At 51.6% G+C, this 9,521-nt stretch overlaps 1 protein-coding gene across 1 annotated transcript; it reads right to left on the bottom strand.

The window, feature by feature from the left end:
- M438DRAFT_341891 (uncharacterized protein) lies at nucleotides 1-994 on the bottom strand. The gene has a single exon (XM_029904614.1). The coding sequence runs from the start codon at nucleotides 792-794 to the stop codon at nucleotides 150-152; it is 645 nt and encodes a 214-aa protein (XP_029764461.1). The 5' UTR covers nucleotides 795-994; the 3' UTR covers nucleotides 1-149.
- Nucleotides 995-9,521: the final 8,527 nt, after the last annotated feature.

Below are 9,521 nucleotides of genomic sequence, written 5' to 3'. Positions count from 1 at the left end.
ACGGCGTCATGCACCTCTGATATTGACACTTGCATTGTAGATCCTCACATTGATCGACGAACCATTGAATGAGAGAACTGTTTCATACGGATTAAATCGCTAATTGAACCAAACGCCCGTTTGCGAAGCCCATGCTGCACTTGACTGCTTTACAGAAGAAGCATTGTGAAAAGGAAAGCAACCAACGCTGCACCGCCAGTTGTTGTTGTCGTTGACGAAGAACCCGTGAATGCGATCACGGAATGTTTCGGCGATGACGAGTTGCCTGCAGTGGTTGCGGTTGACGTCGACATTGTTGGCGGTGGGCCGTACCGTGATTGGGTGCTCCATTGTGATGATGTAGGGACGCTGGCGAGTATTGATGAAGAACTGAAAGAGGAAGATGGAGAGGAGTTTCCAATGCTCGATTGACCAGTTGCGCCTGAAGCACTGGGATCACTTGGTTGTGGTCCGGAAGCTGAAGCAGAGTTTTGAGAAGAGACCCCATCTGATGCTGTGCTGAAAGATGGGCTGTCGGTGGCGAAACTTGTGGCTGTGATCTCAGAGCTTGATTTTGTCGTGATACTGGAGTCTGCAAAAGTGAATGCTTGAGTGACAGATATTATTGACGAGGTGCCATCTTCCTGTGCTGAAGCCGCACTGATATGTGATGGAATGGCCGTAAACGTCGCAGTAAAGGTCCTTGTTGATATGGTTGTCGTATGATGGATTGATGACTCTGTACATTGCGAGGACGCAGGTTCAAGAGCATGTACGCCTGCGACAAGGCCGAAGAGAGCAATGGAGCTTCTCATCTTTACAGATGTATCAATCTGAAGATGATTGTAGAGTCCAATAGAAGGAGCCCAAGATAAGATTGACGTGTTGATACAAAGGCAGTGTACAGCGTCGTGTTCGTGTTGCGGAAAGAGAAAAAAATGTTGCTATCTTCTGTATCCGAGTTGATAGCAAGATATAGGTTTAGTAACGGGCTTCTGCCTACAGCGAAGCACTGTAGATATATATCACATAATTCAATGCTCTGGCCAATTTTGCATACCTTGGTCGAAGATTTCTCGTCCGAGACAAGACGGATTCCAGAATCAAATTGATTCAAATCATCATTACCGGTAGTACCGGTACCCAGGAATCATCATCGAAGGACTAGTTGTGGACCATGCAGGAACACATCCCTTGCAAGCAGAAGCATGATTCATGGGTTGTTTCTTTCGTCCGTATATAGCGAGGACGTTGTTGACGGATAGAATGATGTTGGACTTGTAGCAGGATCCGAGGATTCTAGTAGGGCTAATGGATGCCAAGACTACCGAAGTGGGTCCGTGCTGATTCTCGAGCCCGGGTCCGAATCGCACCGAGCCTTCCTTCTCTAGAGAGCCTCAATCAACGAGTCATATCGACCTCCTAATTCTTCAACTGTTAGAAACAGTTGTACCAAATGTCGGCCAAGCCCAATGAACCCGGCATATTATGTTGATGAGTGCAGCCTGGATTGACAAGGCCATACAACGTCCAGGTCGATGCCGTTAGGGTGATCATCACGTATCACCATGGGTGGCGTGCGGTCCCATCAAAACTCGGTATGTGGTTTATAAGTAAAGATGCGCCTCCCGCGTGTAGCAGGCTGAAGAAGGTGAAATCGATTCCACCTTGAACAGATATGTCGAGGTTGTTCCTTATAGGTCTGGCAGTGTGCAAGGCCTTGGCATCACCATCAGATGATGTCTGTACGCCTGGGCCAGAATTGAAAGTCACGACAACGCTGGTCGTTGGTCCAGTCCTGATCTCTACATATGTCGCTTCGCCCACAGTCTTGACTTTCAACGATCAAATCACTGTCACAGTGACTGCACCTACGCAACTCAGTATAGCTACTACTACTACTGAGACTGTCATTGAGACTCGAACCATGTGAGTTGATCGAAGCTTTTCGTCTGTCTGACATGTACTGATTCGAGCAGAAATTCGAATTTTGGCACTGGAGATCCAGTTGGAAGCCATGGAGACAAGACCAGAGATTCAGTAGACTTTGTCACCAGCATAAAGGAGCTGCCCTCTGGAGAGAGTCCTTACACGCAAATCGTCAGTCCTTCAGGCGTGTCACTGGGCACGATCATCATTGCAGGGCCTCCCAATGCTTTTACGACATCGACCACGATCTTGGGTGATGGAGATGTGCCTTTTACAAGTGTGGTTGCCGGTCCGTCAGGAACTATTCCTGGTACTGTCATCGTAGGCACTCAGCCTACTTCCGTCTCATCGGGTTTCGAGATCTCGACCTCGCTGCTACCAGCCAGCGCCGCAGGTTATACAAGCACTATCAAACCCTCTGGAAACAGACCTGGTACGATATTGGTTGGCTCTCCTGTCCCTTCTGGCTTCGTGGTTGTGACGTCGGTGCTTTCATCTGACGCAACCGGATTCACGAGCACGATTCAACCGTCCGGAAGTGCGCCTGGCACAATAGTGGCTGGCTCTCCTGCTCCTTCTGGATTTGTGGTGACGAGATCGTCACTGTCCGCTGGCGCTACTGCGTACACAAGCACAATACAGCCGTCTGGAAATGTACCTGGCACAATCATTGTTGGTGCTCCTGTTCCTTCAGGATTCGTGACGACGACGTCGCTACTCCCAGCTAGCTCGACTGGATATAGAAGCACTGTTCAACCTTCTGCCGGTTTGCCAGGGACTGTCATCGTGGCTCAGGCTGTTCCTAGTGGATATCAGTTGAGCACGGCACTACTACAGTCTGGTCAAGCTGGGTATACCAGTACAGTTCAACCCTCAGCTGGTTCGCCCGGAACTATCGTGGTGGGTCAAGCTGTGCCTCCTGGATTCCAAGTCAGAACCACTGTCCTCTCGGCTGGTTCTCCTGAATACACGAGCACATTCCAGCCTTTTCTTGGTGGACCTCGAACAATCCTCGTCGGCCAAGACGTCTCTTCTGGCTATCAATTGACCACGTCGCTTCTCACTGCAGGGGCGACTGGATACACCAGCACCGTGTCGCCATCTGGCAATAGACCAGGAACGGTTATTATCGGTGAAGCAGCTCCTACTGGTTTCCAAATCAGCACAACCTTTCTCCCCGCTGAGGCCACCGGATATACTAGCACTTTCTACCCAGCGGATAATCAGCCTGGAACGGTCATTGTCGGTCAACCTGTGCCTTCCAGGTATCAGTTGAGTACTTCTTACCTTCCAGAAGGAGCTACTGCATACACGAGTATTATTCCCATATCCGGAAATTACCCAGGCTATGTTGTTATAGGTCGTGCTCGCTATGATACTATGACATCGACTCTGCCTCCTGGCGCAACACCGTATACAAGCACCATTCCTCCTTCTGGCACTTTCTCAGGTTCTGTAATTGTTGGAGCTCTTCCGCTCTCAACCAGCACTTTGCTGTTATCATCTGGGGAGAGTGGTTTCACGAGCACGGTAGCTCCGTCAGGCTCATCTCCTGGAACAGTCATTGTCGGAAGTCCCGCTGGTGCCCAATCGACAGTCATAACAAGATTGGCGCCTGGTCAAAGTGGTTTCACAAGTACCATCGCACCATCTGGAACCTTTGCAGGTTCAGTAATTATTGGGTCTCCTTTCCCATCTGCCATGGCTACGAGTACCTCACAACTGCCGCCGGGAGCGACTCCATATACTAGGACAGTTCCGCCGTCCGGAAACAGTCCTGGATATGTTGTCATTGGCCAACTTCAGCGCTTTGTGACTAGCGTGTCAACATTAGCTCCTGGTGCAACCCCATACACTGTGACAATTGCAGGATCAGGCACGTCTCCCGGCACTGTCATCGTTGCCGTCCCTGCTTCAGCCACCTCAGCGGCATTAACCAGTACTGTGTTGCTTCCTCCTGGCGCATCTGGCTACACCAGCATCATTCCAGCCTCAGGCACGCAACCAGGCACCGTAGTCATTGGTCAAGATCAGCCAAAGCAAAGAACCTCAACGTCTCTTCTTGCTCCTGGAGCGCCCGGATTTACCAGAACGATATCCGCTTCGGGCAATCAGCCCGAGACGGTCGTTGTCGGTCAATTCCAACGTCCCACTTCGGTTTCATCAGTTGTTCTACCTCCAGGTGCTGCGCCGTACACTTCCACCGTCGCCCCAGTTGGTACCACTCCTGGATATCTTGTCATTGGTCGACCTCAACAGCGATTCGCGACACAGTTCTCGCTGATGCCAGCCGGAGCTAGTCCTTTCACCTCTACTGTCCCCGCCGTCGGTACAAGTTCAGGTTATGTTCAAGTCGGTGTACCTCGCCCATTCTCGTCGACATCGGTCCAAGCTCTACCTCCTGGTGCGAGTGCATTTACATCTACGATTGCTCCTGTTGGAACTACACCTGGTACTCTTATAGTTGGACAGCCCCAATCCATCTCATCGACCTCGACCAGATTACTGCCTCCTGGCGCAAGTGGGTTCACGTCTACAGTCGCTCCCTCTGGCACTATCCCAGGATATCTGATTGTTGGAGAACCTCAAAGCTATGCCACATCAGTTTCGAAGTTGCCTGCTGGCGCCAGTGGCTTTACTTCAACCATACCTGCAGTCGGAACTACTCCCGGATATGTTGTAGTCGGCCAGGCTGGAGATTTCGAGACAGCAAGCATGCTCTTACCACCTGGTGCTAGTGCTTACACCTCCACTGTTCCTGCATCTGGGGCTACGCCTGGCTACGTTGTTATTGCTACTCCGCAGGCAGCATACTCCTCCAGAACTAGCCTGTTACCTCCAGGTGCCTCTGCTTATACTTCTACTGTTCCTCCTAGTGGAACAACTCCGGGATACGTTATGTTTGGTCAAGTTCAAAGGTTCGCATCAAGAACTCAGCTATTGCCCCCTGGTGCCTCTGGCTATACTTCTACGGTACCTGCTGAAGGAACTATTCCTGCATATGTGATCATTGCTACTCCTCAAGCCGCATACTCCTCGCGAACTAGCATGTTACCCCCTGGTGCTTCTGCCTATACCTCCACAGTTCCTCCGAGTGGCACCACCCCAGGCTATGTCATGGTGGGACAAGTTCAAAGGTTCGCATCGAGAACTCAGCTGTTGCCAGCTGGTGCTTCTGGATATACCTCAACCATTCCGGCTGAAGGTACTGCTTCCGGCTATGTCGTTGTTGGCCAAGTTCAGACCTCATTTGTGTCTACCACTAGCACATTGCCGCCAGGTGCCTCTGGCTACACTTCTACAATGCCTCCAGTTGGAAGCACGCCCGGCTACGTTATTGTCGGTCAAGCTCAAAGATATGCAACAAGAACCACGCAGATGACAGCAGGTGCCACTGGCTTTACGTCGACGATTCCTGCGTCTGGCACAAACTCGGGATATATTGTCGTTGGAGTACCCGCGAGGTCTTCTTATTCGTCATCCCGCAGTTCCCCCACTAGCAGCTCGACCTTGATTCCTTCCTCATCACCAACACGCGCTTCCTCTTCCTCGTCTTCTAGCTCGATCATTGCCAAGACAAGCTCGACTCTTGAAACCAGCGATCCTCCTAGCAGTTCCTCCTCATCTGCGGCAGTGCCAACAAGTTCTTCTTCTTCGTCTTTCCCTTCTAGAACCAGCGAACCAGTTTCGACTCCCGAAACCAGCAGTTCGAGCACTGGATTGTCAGAGACAGTACCAAGTACTTTGCCAACCATTACCTCCGCGCCTCGCACCGATTACACAACAATTACATCTGTTCTCTCAGACGACGCTGCAGCATACACAAGCACTGTCAGTCCATCCGGGAGCTCGCCAGGCACGGTCGTTATCGGAAGCCCCCGTCGTTTTGTGACCACAACCTCGATGCTTGATCCGAATGCTACTGCGTACACCTCATCAATTCCTTCGAATGATGATACTCCTGGGACAGTCATCATCGGCGAACCTCGAGGACTCAGCACCAGCTATCTTTCTGCCGGAGAAATTGGCTATACAAGTACTCTCCCGTCAGACAGTACAGGGCCAGAGACAATAGTTGTGGGCTACCCGCAATCAACGGTCACCTCAACCACTTATCTCGCGCCGGGCGATATGGCATTTACCACGACAGTGGCACCGACTGGGACTACCCCTGGAACTGTCATTGTCGGGTCTCCTGAGACTTACACAGACTCTACGATCTTCCTCTCAGCTGGTGAAGAAGGCTTCACTAGCACAGTTCAGCCCAGCGGATCCGTTCCAGGCACGAGAATTGTCGGTTACTCGCAGGCTACAGTGACCACGACTAGCTACATTGATCCTGAAGCATCGGCATACACAAGCAGTGTTGCACCTTCTGGTACAACTCCCGGAACGGTGATTTTTGGCGTCCCTCAAACCTACACCGACTCAACAACCTTCTTCTCAGCCGGTGAAGGGTACACTAGCACAGTGCCTCCAATTGGGTCCGTTCCAGGCACTCGTATCGTTGGTTATCCGCAATCAACAGTCACTACCACCACCTTCCTTACTCCCGGAGCATCTGAATACCAAAGCACGATACCCGCGTCCGGAACAGTCCCCGGAACGGTGATCGTCGGATATGATCAAAAATATGACCATACTACTTCCTTCCTTGAACCGGGACAGAGCGCGTACACTACCACAGTCACTGCGCAAGGCACTACTCCAGGGACTGTCATCGAAGGTTATCCTCAGAGTATTCAGACCACGACTAGCTTCCTCTCGCCGGGTGCGACTGCCTACACTAGCAGCATCGCTCCGGATGGTACCACGGACGGGACGCTGATATATGGTTATCCGCAAACCGTTGAGACCTCGACGACCTATTTGCAAGACGATCAGACAGGTTACACTAGCACCATACCTCCGCAGGGAACCACTGCAGGTACTGTCATTGTTGGATATGCACCTGTTTATACAACCGAGACTTCCTTCCTATCTCCGGGTGCCTCTGGGTACACGAGCACTTCTCCAGCAAATCAGACCGTACCTGGAACCGTGATTGTTGGTTATCCACCCACTTTTACAAGTAGAACATCTTTCTTGGCATCAAACGAGACCGCGTATACCTCTACAGAACCCGCGAGCGGCACTACTCCAGGAACAGTCGTCGTCGGATACCCATATTCTTACACCACCATCACGTCTTTCCTAAGTTCTGACGCGTCTGGATACACCAGTACGACACCAGCAGTGGAAACAACATCCGGAACCGTCGAGATTGGATATCCCCAGTCCGTGAGTACCGTGACCTCTTATTTGAGTCCTGGAGCCAGTGCATATACTAGTTCTACGGCGCCCGACGGAACAACAGCAGGCACTGTTGAGATTGGCTATCCCCAGTCTCTTACGACAACAACTCAATTCCTCAGTCCTGAGGCAAGTGGATATACTAGTACCACACCTCCTCAAGGTACAACAGTAGGTACAGTCGAGGTCGGTTACCCTCAGTCTATAACCACGACAACTGAATATTTGAGCCCCGGTGCAACTGGTTACACTAGCTCAACGCCTCCAAACGGCACTCGCGCTGGTACAGTTCAGGTCGGATATGTCGAGCAGATAACCACTACTACCGAGTACATTCCTCCTGGTGGGACGGGCTATACCAGCACCATACAACCCAATGGAACAACGTATGGTACAGTCCAGATCGGATTCGCTCAGCAAATGACAACAACGACTCAGTATCTTTCGCCTGGCGCGACCGCTTATTCATCTACGACACCGCCAAACGGGACAATTCCTGGGACTGTCGAAATTGGGTATCCCCAAACAGTAACAACAACCACTCGATATGTCAGTCCGGGCGGAATGGGCTATACTAGCTCGACTCCACCAAATGGAACAATGCCTGGGACCGTTCAGATCGGATATGCGCAAACTGTGACTACGACGACTAGCTTCCTCAGCCCAGGCGCGTCAGGTTACACAAGCACCAGGCAACCCAATGGAACAATTCCTGGTACTGTTCAAATCGGATACCCTGAGTCTTTGACTACTACTACCAGTTATCTGAGTCCTGGAGCTTCAGGTTATACTACGACCTTGAATGACCCCAGTGAAACCACACCAGGTACGGTCGAAGTTGGATATCCTCAAAGCTATTCTACTACAACAGTTTATCTGAGCCCCGGAGCTTCTGCTTACACGAGCACGACGCCACCAAATGAAGCAACACCTGGTACTGTCGAGGTCGGATATCCTGAAGGCTATTCGACTACAACGAGCTACCTCAGCCCCGGAGCTTCAGGTTATACAAGTACTTTGAACTCTCCCAGCGGCACAACTCCCGGAACAGTTCAAGTTGGATATCCTGAAAGTGTCATTACCAGAACAAGCTATCTGAGCCCAGAAGCCACAGGTTACACGAGCACTTTGAATACACCCAGCGAAACGACCCCAGGAACTGTTGAAATCGGGTACCCTCAAAGCTATACGACCAGTACTAGCTACCTCAGTCCTGGAGCGACAGCCTATACGAGCACTATCAACTCGCCCAGTGAGACGACTCCAGGAACAGTGGAAGTAGGTTATGCTCAAAATTATGCGACTACAACATCGTACCTCAGCCCAGGAGCTTCGGCCTATACAAGCACCATCAATTCCCCAAGCGGGTCGACCCCAGGAACTGTAGAAGTGGGCTACGCTCAGAATTATGTGACCACTACGTCCTATCTCAGTCCCGGGGCTTCAGTCTACACGAGTACTATCAATTCGCCAAGTGAAACGACTCCAGGCACTGTCGAAGTAGGTTACGCTCAAAGTTTCACAACGACCACAACGTCCTTGGGCGCGGGATCTTCCGGATACACGAGCACAATTCCTCCATCAGGCACGACGCCTGGCACTGTCGTGATTGGAGCTGCCCAGACAAGTCAGTCAACTCCAGATGCTACTGGGTACGTGACTACGACATCATACCTGAGCCCAGGAGCGTCGGGATACTCGAGCACAGTTCCTCCATCTGGAACAAGATCCAGCACAGTCCAGGTAGGTGTTCCTCAGAGCTATACCACGACAACGTCATACTTGAGTCCAGGAGCTTCAGGTTATACAAGCACAGTCGTCCCCTCTGGTTCCAACGCCGGTACGGTTCAAGTTGGTGTCCCTCAGAGCTATACCACCACGACGTCGTACTTAAGCCCAGGAAGCTCGGGCTACACCAGTACGGTCGCTCCATCTGGGTCAAACGCAGGAACAGTCCAAGTGGGAGTGCCTCAGAGCTATACCACGACGACGTCTTACTTAAGCCCAGGAAGCTCGGGCTACACAAGCACGGTTGCCCCATCCGGCTCCAACGCCGGGACTGTCCAAGTAGGAGTCCCCCAGAGCTACACCACAACGACATCCTATTTGAGTCCAGGCGCTTCAGGCTATACAAGCACGGTTCCCCCATCAGGTTCTACAGCAGGAACAGTTCAAGTCGGATACCCCCAGTCCTACACCACCGTTACAACAACCATCGCGCCAGCAGCCTCTCCATATACCAGTACAGTCTCCGCGCAAGGAACCACCCGCGGCACCGTCATAGTTGCAACTCCCAGTGCCGCTCCTGCAGGTTCGTTTGC

The sequence above is a fragment of the Aureobasidium pullulans genome (genome assembly GCF_000721785.1).
Source record: "Aureobasidium pullulans EXF-150 unplaced genomic scaffold scaffold_2, whole genome shotgun sequence".
Lineage (NCBI taxonomy): Eukaryota > Fungi > Ascomycota > Dothideomycetes > Dothideales > Saccotheciaceae > Aureobasidium > Aureobasidium pullulans.
This window is presented reverse-complemented; position numbering and strand designations above follow the sequence as displayed.